General features: G+C 42.7%; 1 protein-coding gene across 1 annotated transcript in view; it reads left to right on the top strand.

The window, feature by feature from the left end:
• Positions 1-12,512, top strand: part of cntn5 (contactin 5) — a gene marked incomplete at its 5' end in the record, with an annotated part of 185,283 nt that overhangs the window by 59,244 nt on the left and 113,527 nt on the right. The window contains one exon of the mRNA XM_080526744.1: positions 9,908-10,003. Within this exon, the coding sequence (XP_080382870.1) occupies positions 9,908-10,003 (96 nt within the window). The remainder of the gene's footprint in view (positions 1-9,907; positions 10,004-12,512) is intronic.

Here is a 12,512-nt window from a genome sequence, read left to right as displayed (position 1 = left end):
TCCTAAGATAATAAAACACAGTCCTAAGATAATAAAACACAGTCCTAAGATAATAAAACACTGTCCTAAGATAATAAAACACAGTCCTAAGATAATAAAACACTGCCCTAAGATAATAAAACACAGTCCTAAGATAATAAAACACAGTCCTAAGATAATAAAAAACAAGAATGATACATAAATAGACATAAATAGGGGGGATATAAATACGGGGATAAGTAATCGGTAGGAATCTGAGAATGTATCTATTATTATTATTATTACTACTGTAGAAAGATATATTTATACCACAGACTGTGATATCATGTAATCAAAGTACATGAAATGCGGAACAAAATATATCATTGAGATCCATCATCTAGTTTTCAGGTTTTCTAAAAATAATTACCCAAATTGAGTTGCAAACACTTTTCGTCTAAATGTTGAATAGATGTGTATAGTATGTGTTTTGTTCTCTTGAAGTAGAGCTAAGGAAAGGTGCTAGGATGCTAATCATGTGTGTTTTAATGTGTACGTCGATGTGAGAGAAACAGCCAGAGGGATGGGGGAGACAGAGAAGAGAGCATGTTTTGTGTAAATATCAATAACATCTCCTTTTTGTTTTTCGAAAAAGAGTCCAAGTCCAAGATTGATCGATGCAAAACCAGATCTATTACGTAGATACGTGACTGTCGTGGTTGCATTATTAAGGACACATTAATATTGATCCACTGGTTCCAGAAGTATTGGAACGTTGTTGTTTTTTTTGCTCTATAGTTAGCTGTGTTTAGCTCTATGCTCTCTACTCTGAAATCAGACAATGACTATGGTATCAAAGGAGAGATTGTCAGCTTTAATTCAATGTTTTATTATTCTAAGTCCCATTGTGACCCATTGACCCCACTAGACGATGGGTATATAATATGATGTGTGATGAGGTGGCCGAGGTAGGTACTCAATCAAAAGGTTGTATCTTTGTTCTCTCTCTCTCTCTCTCTCTCTCTCTCTCTCTCTCTCTCTCTCTCCCTCTCTCTCTCTCCCTCTCTCCCTCTCTCTCTCTCTCTCTCTCTCTCTCTCTCTCTTTCTCTCTCTCTCTCTCTCTCTCTCTCTCTTTCTTTCTTTCTTTCTCTCTCTCTCTCTTTCTTTCTCTCTCTCTCTTTCTCTCTCTCTCTCTCTCTTTCTCTCTTTCTCTCTCTCTTTCTCTCTCTCTCTACCCTAGTCCTTTACTGCCTATACAATGTATAGTAATTATAGCTTCTACAAAGCACTTCTAGGGAACCGGAAAAGGGTAATTAAAAGGTCTTGCTGCTCAGGATGGACAATTGAAGAAAGATTTATTCCATACAGCGCTGGTCGGGGCACACAGTTCATGCAAAACTGCGGACCCTTTTGCTCCTGTGGTATATTTTGACACACACACACACACACCTGAACTGTATATAATGTATGGACCTGTAGAGTTTGTCTTTTGCACATACATTCATGCCTGTGGGGGGTTAGACCTTTTGTAGGCATCCCTTTGTCTTAAAGCCACATTTTCCCCACATGTTCATTTCAAGATGGCCTATCTTTCTGTGGCCTGCCCCCTGACCTTTAACCTGAAGTGACAGTAACCCCTTTTCTTGAATGTGATAGGCCCATATAGATACCCTGTCGTAAAACTTGTATTAGCATATCATTGTATACAAATAGGTGAGCGGACTCAGTAATCGTCCTCTTTGTCCTTTACCACCAGCTGAGTAGAAGCTCTCCCACCATCAGAGAGAAGGGCTGTACTCTGTAATTGTAACTTTGATTAATAAATAGTCTCAGAACTCAGAAGTTTTACTCGTGATCTATTTCAACCAAATTATTTTAAAGTCAAGATACTTTACTCCCTCAGTGGTGTTCCTATATACACCAATAATAGCTGACCAGGTAGTCAGCTGTCCATTGCAGATCATATTCTTCTGACAAGTTGCTAACGTTGCTGACTCTTATATGGCTCGAGAGCTTTCCTAACTTCTCCCTAAGATACTAGGTTCCTGGTTGCTATAGTAACGTGTTACTCGAGGTCGACCGTCCGTCTGGCTCAATAACCTTCGCTCTCGACGCCGTTATGACCAAGGAGCTGCTGGTGGACTTCAGGAAAAAACACTGCAAAGGGTAGTGTGGACAGCTGAGAGAACCAGAGGATGTGAGCTTCCCTCCATCCAGGACACCTACAGCGACCGATGTGACAGAAACGCCCTGAGGATCATCAGGGACCCCCGGACCCCCGGATCCCCAATCAGAAACTGTTCGACCTCCTGCCGTCTGGGAAACGATACCGTAGCCTCGGGGCTAAAACTCAAGAGGAAGTCAAACAGCTATTTCCAAGCAATCAGGCTCCTGGGGAAATGCACTGGAAGGGTGCAAGGGTCTGCCACCCCCCCCCCCCCCCCACCCCACGCACACTGTGGAAATGAACATTTTGGAGTATAATAAATACTGCACAATACTGGATTACTTGTATACCATTGGACTAATTTACTACAGTGTTGTACTCTGCACAGCATTTCTGCACTATTGAAGCCACTGTAAAATCCATCACTTTATTACTTTATCAATGCAGGGTTACTGTTTTATTACTTACGTTACTTCTTATTGTTGCGTTATTATTGTGTTTTTGTATCTGAACGCTGCAATGTCAATGTTAAGGGACCGAAGCCAAATCATTTTACTCCTGTGTATTGGGGACGTCTGTGTCTCAGGGGGTAGAGCTGCCGTCTAATGATCGCAAGGTCGGCAGATCAGCGGTTCGAGCCCCGGCTGGCCATATGTCGAAGTGTCCTTGGGCAAGACACTGAACACCAAATTGCTCCCAGTGAGCGGGCCGGCCGGCACCTTGCATGGTAGCTTGGCCGCCATTGGTGTGTGAATGTGTGTGTGAATGGGTGAATGAGAGGCCGTTGTAAAGCGCTTTGGATAAAGGCGTTATATAAGTCAGTCCATTTACCATCTGTGTACAGTAAGATGTAATAAAAGAGATTGTGATTCTGTTTCTGGTGAAAGGACTGATGCATCATCAGCGACCTTGGTGACAGTGCTGTTTAAACCAAATCAAATAACGTTTTATTTGTATAGCGCATTTCTCACAAGATGCGACTCAATGCGCTTCACATACTGACAGAGCCGCAAGCAGCCAAAAGTAAAAACCTGTACACTGTGTAGCCAGGAAAATTCCCTTGCAGCCCTCTACTCATAGAGCGACTACTACCAGTTTGCCTACCATCACCCAGCGCTGGACCCCAAACCCCCCCCCCCCGGGGGGCCCCTGCCCCCCCCCCCGACCATTTAGGGGCCTTCTGTTCCTGCACTCCTGTTGCAGCTTGTTAGGGTGAACAAGTCAACCCTGCTCTCACATGGGGAGCTGGTGAAGTATATTCACTTTTAACACTAGAACAGCCATGAGTGAGTTACTGTGAGTAAAAAAACATGTAATATCTTTGCACTCGATCAAATTTCAGGACCCTCCTTTCATGACTTTTCCTAGATATGTATGTTCTACCACCCAGTATCCTTACATTTTCAACATCACATCAGGATAAGCTAGTATGAAGCTATTTTGCTGTTTTTCTGTGTAGGAAGCAGGCTAATTTACAAGCTGGCCAACTAGTGGTCGTTGTGTGTAAATAGCAGATTTACATTCTAAAGAGGGTTTTGACCCCCGACTCTTTTAGTAGGTTAAAAGGCAAGGCTGTTCTAGTGTTAAGAATTTGGTTGAAATAGATCACAAGTAAAAGTTTCTGAGTTCTAGACTATTTATTCAATCAGAGTTACATGACAGGTTACAGCACTCCTCTCTGATGGTGAATAGAGAGCTCTGGTCAACGGGTTGCAGGGTGGAAAAGAGAGAGAAGAGCTCTTTGTCGTTTGTTCACACATTTATACCCCCAATGACCAGGGTGTGAAAGGGGGGTTAGGTTACAGACGGTGTCATTCAGGTCAAAGGTCTTGAACATGTTCTAGGAAAAAAGACAAAGGCCCCTCTCTGTCACATTATGACTGAGGGTCAGCGGTCTGCTTGACGTGTCTCTCTGTTTCAGCAGGCTAGGTTCTTTTTTCTCTTTTTTTATTTGACCTTTATTTAACCAGATGAAATCAGTTGAGAACAAATTCTAATTTTCAATGACAATCTGGCCAAGAGACCCCGGCAAGAATAAAAACAAACATAGAAACAGAAATACTCAGGGTCGACATAGAACAATACACACAACACATGAGAACGGCAAAGACAGTGAAGATAAATAGAAACAAATAGAAACAAAATCAACTAACCTATGTGTGAAAAGAGAGTGGGGTGTGTGTGTATGCGTGTTTATGCGTGTGTGCGTGTGCGTGTGTGTATATGCATGTATGTGTGTGTATGTGTGAGCGTGTGCGTGTATGCGTGCGCGCGTGTGTGCGTGCGTATGAATGAATGAATGGTCTTTATTGTCATTGCTATAGTACAGGTACCAAACAACCACATTTGGGAGGGGTGGCTCCCCTGGTGCTAGGAAAGAAAAAAAAACTACAAAAACAAGAAGGGAAAGGAGCTGGTTTACATAAATAAAGGCTATGTACACTATCCACTATACTATACTGTACAGGTAAGACGACTAGGGTTGTCATATTGCACATAGTGTTATTGCACATTCATTTAAAGTGTCGCAGTTTGCAGGCTTCAAATGTACACATTTGTGCCTCAGCACTACACCTGATTTTTTCAATCCAGCAGCTGCCATCAATCCGTCCAGACTGTCCAGGGCCCAGAACCTAGGTCTTTGCTGTGTTCAGGGCCTGGATGGCCCTGGGGTAGAAGCTGAGCTTCAGTCTGTTTGTCCTTGCGGCCATGGTCCTGTACCGCCTTTTCGAGGGCAGCCGGGCAAAGTGTTCGTACCCAGGGTGGGTTGGGTCTCTGGAGATCTTGGAGGCCTTCCTGAGACAGCGTGTGTTGTACAGCTCTTCCAGAGAGGGGAGGGGGGCGCCGGTGATCTTCTGGGCTGTTCTCACGACTCTCTGTAGCGCATTTCTCTCCGCGGTTGTGCAGCTGGAGAACCAGTTGCAGATGCCGTGGGTGAGGATGCTCTCCACTACGCCGCGGTAGAAGGCCACCAGTATCTCCTGCTTGTTGTGTTCCTTCCTGAGGAAGCATATTGGGACCTTTACTGTTCCTAATATATGTGAATGACATGTCATCAGCATGTAATTGCAATCTGTTCCTGTTCGCGGATGACTCGGCTCTGCTGGTCTCTGACAGGGACATATTGCAGGTGGAAAAAGCGCTAAGCACTGAACTGAGTAAAATCTGCATCTGGCTAGCTGACAATAAACTATCAATACACCTAGGTAAAACTGAAACCATCCTATACGGATCCCCATCTAAACTCAGAAAGGCTGAACATTTTAAAATAAAAGTGGGTAACATTAATATCACAAGAAAAGAGGATATTACATACCTGGGCTCCATCTTAGAGGCAAATCTTTCCAGAGATAAAATGTCAGCAAAAGTAATCAAAAAAGTGAACCATAGAACTAGATTCTTGTACAGGATATCCTCACTTGTCAGTAAAAACACACTGAGGACCCTATCAGGAGCTCTCATTCAATGTCACTTCGACTATGCCGTAACATCATGGTACTATAGAACCACAAAGGCCCATAAAACAAGACTCCAGACAGCCCAAAATAAACTGGTTAGGCTTCTGCTAGGCCTCAACCCTAGGACACATCTAACCGCTGCTCATTTTTTGAGCCTTGATTGGCTACGAGTAGTTGACAGAGTGCAGCAGCTTGCACTGGGCCTGGTCTTCAAGATACGCTACACCACAAAGACACCCAAGTACCTGTCAACATACTTCCAAAAAGTGAACAACGTCCACACATACAACACCAGAGGAAGCTCCACGAACCACGTTCAACCGCGTTGCACCACAAACAAGGGGTTAAACTCGTTTGCAAACTATGCAGTAAAGATGTGGAACGCCCTTCCTATAATCTTAAAGGAGTGCAAAACACTGCCCACCTTCAAAACCACTCTCAAAAAACATTTACAGGAGGCTGCAATCCGTAACTGGACCCTCTAAAACAAAAATCAGATTAAAAGACCCGAACTACCCACTGTACATACTTTGTGTTTTGTCCACCGCCCCCACCTGGGGTGTATGTCCCCACCTGTCCTACCCGCTGTACATACCTTATGTTTTGTTGTATTGTTCTTCCCATGATGGATGTACGTTTATCTTGTAGATAGTAATAGTTATTTGTCTGTATTATCTTGTAGATAGTACTAGTTCTTTTCTTATGTCTGTCTTACATGTAACGATGAATTGAAAATCAAGGACCCCAATTGAAATAAGCCAGTGGCTTTCTTGGGTTTTTATCCTTTTAGTTGACCTTGTATGTAATATGTACTTTCATGTACCTACTTCTGCAAACCTTCTAATAAAGTTTTCAATCAATCAATCAAAACTCTCAGGAAGTAGAGCCGCTGTTGTGCCTTCTTGATGGTGGCTGCTGTGTTGTTCTTCCAGGACAGGTCATCCTGTATGTGCACCCCCAGGAATCGGAGGGTTGAGACTCTCTCCACGCTCTCTCCGTCGATGAGCAGGGGCTGGATCTCAGATTTTTTCCTCCTGAAGTCCACGATGATTTCCTGGGTCTTTGACTTGTTCAGCAGCAGGTTGTTAACCTTGCACAGCTTGCTCAGCTGCTCTACCTCATCCCTGTACGCCGCCTCGCCCCCCCCCCCCGAGATGCAGCCCACCACGGTGGTGTCGTCTGCAAACTTTACGATGGAGTTGCTGGGGTGGACGGGGGTATGTGGGCGTATGCATGTTCTGACAAAATCCCATCATTTAAAATAGTCTGTGTCTATCCAGTTACCCTGCAGACAGACATTGTGTCTGACCGAACCCTGTTGGAACCCTGTTGGAAGTAAACTCAGCCGACGCCTTCTCAAAGATATTTCTAACTCTGGCAGAAAGTAATCAAATAAACAACGGGAGGTGTTTAGGCTTTAGTCCTGCTGGTCTCATCCAGTTTACTGCCTGACTGACATAATATGAATGTGAACGTTACACAAGAGTAGAGTTGAAACCCAACCAGATTGTGATTAAATCCCCAAATGATATTTGAAACAACATATTTGTTTAATCCTGTAATTTACCCTGTTTGAGCGGTTTATCCACGATTGACTAAGGCACTGATGTGGTAACAAGGAGTTTACTTTCTGGTACTGTACGCACGTCGATACCTGCAATTACTGTACCTGCTGGTACTATTATGGCATATAATGCTGCTTGTGTCAGTGAATGTAAAATAAATGGGGCGGCTGTGTCTCAGGAGGTAGAGCCGCCGTCTTATGATCACAAGGTTGGCAGATCAGCGGTTCGAGCCCCGACTGGCCACATGTCGAAGTGTCCTTGGGCAAGACACTGAACCCCAAATTGCTCCCAGTGAGCGGGCTGGCGCCTTGCATGGTAGCTTGCCGCCATTGGTGTGTGAATGTGTGTGAATGGATGAATGAGAGGCCGTTGTAAAGCGCTTTGGATAAAGGCGCTATATAAGTCAGTCTGTTTACCATTTAGCATTTAAATAGCTAATAATGAATTTGCAATTATCAAGTAAGAACAGTTTTACCCAGTGCCAGCTTAATACCGGTGTGTATGTTAAAGGATTATGTAGTATGTTTAGGACCCTCATTCTTACATTGAAGGTTTCTCAGCTTCGACTAGTGATAATAAATGTCTTATCAACAACATATGGAGGCCAGGACTACTGAGTTAAGTGTTTTGCTGTGATATCCTGTCTTCATGTAAAGATGGGTCTAACCTTTATAAGCTGCTGAATCTTTGATCGTTTTACAAGTGCGGGGGAACAAAGGGAACACAGCTAACAGGAAATTGACTCTGCGGTGCGTTTAGAGATGAAGGCTTTGAATGTTGAACCGTTTTTAATGTATCTGAAATTGCAAAGTTGCTGTGAGGCGCAATTACCAAATAGTTCCATTGTCACGGTAACGGTAAACACTCCCCAGTGTGGACATACAAACCGCCTGTCATCTCATCCTCCGTGTGTGTGTGTGTGTGTCTGTGTGTGTGTGTGTGTGTGTGTGTGTATCTATGTGTGTGTGTGTGTGTGTGTGTGTGTGTGTGTATGTGTGTGTGTGTGTCAGTGTGTGTGTGTGTGTGTGTGTGTGTGTGTATGTATGTGTGTGTGTGTGTGTGTCAGTGTGTGTGTGTGTGTGTGTGTGTCAGTGTGTGTGTGTGTGTGTGTGTGTGTGTGTGTGTGTGTGTGGGTGTGTGTGTGTGTGTGTATGTATGTGTGTGTGTGTGTGTGTGTGTGTGTGTCAGTGTGTGTATATGTGTGTGTGTGTGTGTGTGTCAGTGTGTGTGTGTGTGTGTGTGTGTATGTATATGTGTGTGTCAGTGTGTGTGTGTGTGTGTGTGTGTGTGTGTGTGTGTGTGTGTCTGTCAGCCTGGCGTCAGCCTGAATACCACAGCTCTGAGACAAAGGTAGAAACATACATATTTGAGCTGGTATTCTTTGTAAACACAGAGAATAGAAATCTCTTTTTACAAGAGAGACCTGGCCAAGAATCAGCATACACACATTACAACATAATACATTACAAATAGAGATTAAGAAATAAAGTTAAACAAATTAAATTAAATAAAAATGTTGATGGCAGGCAAGATTATTTCAGCAAAAACATGTACAGACCTGATATAATAATATACAATACTAATAATAATACAATACTAATATACAATACTCTCTTGGTCTTTTGAGAAGGTAATATACAATACTCTTTAATTCAATTCAATTCAACTTTATTCACCATGTGCAGTGCACTAGGAACATGACTTGGTATTCTCCATGCTGAACAAGCTACAGTACATACAACAACAAGACCACAACACAACAATACTCAAAACAATATATACAGTACCAATACGAGTGAATAAATATACTGTACAACTTAAGAACATGTTAAGTGCAAGGTGCAATGATCAGGAGTTATTGAGGAGGGCTGTGGCTTTGGGGAAGAAACTGTTCAAGTGTTGTGATGTTTTTGACCTTCTGGCCCTGTACCGCTGTCCAGAAGGGAGTCATTCAAACAAGCTGTGAGCTGCATGTGAGGGGTTAGCCACAATCTTGCGTGCTCTCTTCAGTGATCTTGGTCTTTAGAGAAGGTAATATACAATACTCTCCTGGTACCTTAGATTTAGATAGACGGTTGCTTCCAAGACTTTAACAATCATGTCAAACAGGATTAATCGATTTTGTTCATGATTTCCTTCATTTTGTTACAATGAACAGTTGTAATATATAATAGTTGTAATATATAATACTATACAGAGTATACTTGTTCAAAGACAAGCCGTCTTCTTGAACTTCTAACACTTGGGACGAGTCTATTCCCCTCACGCCTCCATAATACAGTAGGCCAGAGGGCAGAGGCCTTGGGCAGGATGAACAGCTTTAATTACTAGGATATCACATGTTGAAATCGGTAATAAACACTCCCTGAAGCAGAAAAAACAACAGAAAATGCCTGTAGCGTACCTCAATATCAGTAAAACCCCAAAAGCGTCTGACATTAACACTAGAACAGCCGTGCCTTTCTTACCTACTAAAAGAGACTCTTTACAATGCTAAGCTGCTATTGGCCGCTTGTAAATTAGCCTGCTTCCTACACAGAAAAACTGCAAAATATAGCTTTATACTAGCTTATCCTGATGTGATTTTGAAAATGTAAGGATACTGCGTGGTAGAACGCACATATCTAGGAAAAGTCATGAAAGGAGGGTCCTGAAATTTGATCGAGTGCAAAGATATAACTTTTTAGGGGGTCAAATGACCCCGTCCATGAACCTTTGGGTGCAGATTGTGTTCATGTTTGTTTCTGTGTGTGTTGCAGATCTGGGGGCGTTCAGCGGGAAGGAGAGGGGAGAGGTGTCGGTACGCGAAGGCCAGGGCGTGGTGCTCATGTGTACGCCCCCCCCTCACTCACCAGGTAAGATCTGTACCCCCCCCCACCCCTCACTCACCAGGTAAGACTTACCACCCTCTTTCATGTGTATGCCCCCCCCCCCCCCCCCCCCCTCACTCTCCAGGTGAGATATGTGACACGTTCTAATGCTTTGGTCCTCATATCGGGATCTGATGTAATGATCTGACTTTTCTTTCGAAAAAAATGTGAATACATTTACGTGTTGTTGAAAATCAACGACTAGTCAACTAACACAGCTTGTTTTGTGAGCCTGCTAACAATGTAAAGTAGTGTTCTAGTTAACTAGGTAACAATGTAAAGTAGTGTTCTAGTTAACTAGGTAGCAGTGGGGATTACTCACCCAATCCATTGCGTTATTGCAGTATTTTGGGCTTGACTAGCGAATTTGTTGGTGTTGTGATTCTCAACAACGTTGAAACGCTGTTGCATCTGCAGTCTGTCTCTCAGCCAGGACGTCGACATAGTGGAACTGACATTCACGTCTCAGTAAACACCCATGTTATTGTTAAACCTATTTTATTGACATATCAATGTAAGGAAATGTCAGGGCCAAAATGTCAAATAAAGGGAAAATAAACAACCTTAGAGTTTCAGATATATCCCACATTGTCATCAGATGATGGTCAAGCCGCCCCGGTTAAGTGGTATAAGCACAGTGGTCGCTGGTTAAGCACAGTATAAGATTGATTCCTCCTTTCTTTACAGAAACACATTTTGTAGCCACTCAGTTAAAGGATTTAAATTTAGACGCAAACTAAAAGTAGTAGGGAATGTTTATTTTTATTTCCTTTGACGTTGTTGTCCTATCACTCTCCAACCGGTTGATGATAACACTCCAGCAGATGTTCAGTTGCAGAGTTAACATTTACCAGATCGTAAGTCATTAAAAAATAAATCCTACATAGGCAATTGTTAAACGAAGACCGAGCAGTGTGTTTTATGGCATGTCTCAATGTGCAGTTGTAAGCAGTACTCAAGTTGTAAAAGAAAACCAGGGGGGATGGTGGATTTTATCATATGGGGACAATTTTCATTATCCCCACAGCGTCAGTGTCTTCAGTGTCAGTGACTTGGTGGTAAAAATGTCATTGCATGTGTGCGTGCCCCCTCCCTCGCCCACAGTATTTTACTCAATATGCGCAAAACTAAATGTTTAAATAGCAGTAATGCCACGTGCATTGATAAAATGACATAAGGGATGGAAAGGGGGGATGGCAGTTTTAGAAGGGGGATGATTTTGACTTTGAGTTTTTATTTCAGGGTTGCCATTCCCCCTCAACTCGAGTGCTGCTTGTAAGTTCTGGTGTGAGCATATTGCACATTATGTCATGGAAGCAGGTAGAAATCAGTGACAAAAAAACTATTCCTTGATTAATAATGCCAAAGTCCAGGACCAATGTCTTGAATGGTATATATTAACATTTTTAAATGTTTGTCATTGTTCAGAGAAATGCCTTTGGAACGCAGGCGGGATTTTCTTCAGCCCTGGAAACGTTCCGTTTGAATTCCTGGCAGTTTGATTGACAGGAGATAAGCATCATACATTGGTCGCACACTTGTGAAATGAGATCAGCAAATGCCAATACTGATTTTCTCTCTTGCCAAGTGTGTTAAGACCTTTCCCCCTCCGCAGAACAGTCGTATGAGACAGCAGCGCGATTATACAAAGGGCACAGCGGCATGAGTGGCTCATGCTAAGCAGGTTGAATAGGTTTGATTGAGTGGATCAATACAGTATACGTGGCATAAATAAATATTTAGTCTTTCGTGTGAAGGTCAATAAAGAACAAACACGATACATGTTTGAATGCAGCTTTTCGAAGGTTGCGCTACAGTGATTTAGTTATGAATGGCACAAATTCAAATATTTGCAATGTAGTTTAATGAGTATGTATCTAGAGGTATAATTAAGGCGAATTGAAAATAAAGATTTACGAAAGGAACACGAACAGAGCTGGGTTTAATTCGTGTTATTATTATTTGTTTTGATTGTGTTGTGGGAGGGTTCACACACATTAAGAGAGATGGTGGTGAAATATTAATGGCGATGGAATAGAAAATAATTTGGAATCACTGAGATGTGAACAGGCTATTATCTTTGGCTTTTATCTCAAATTATTTTGGCTTTGGCGTGAGAGGGTTTTTTGTCTTTGATAAACATGATACTCATGATACTATGAAGTTGCACTGACCTCAACAGAGTAGATTAATAGTTAATCAGTGATTGGGTTTTAGGAAGTTTCTGTCTGTGTTCTCCTGAAGCATACATTCTTGTGATTAGTAGCTTTGTGAGCATCCATTTATCTAAACTATGGTAAATGGACTGCACTTACAGTATATAGCGCCTTTTTTGCTGCTCCAAAGCGCTTTACAAAGGCCTCTCATTCACCCGTTCACACACACATTCACACACACATTCACACACCAATGGCGGCAAGCTACCATGCAAGGTGCCGGCCCGCTCACTGGGAGCAATTTTGGGGTTCAGTGTCTTGCCCAAGGACACTTCGAT

The sequence above is a fragment of the Nansenia antarctica genome, assembly GCF_963989245.1.
Source record: "Nansenia antarctica genome assembly, chromosome: 1".
Classification (NCBI taxonomy): domain Eukaryota; kingdom Metazoa; phylum Chordata; class Actinopteri; order Argentiniformes; family Microstomatidae; genus Nansenia; species Nansenia antarctica.
This window is presented reverse-complemented; position numbering and strand designations above follow the sequence as displayed.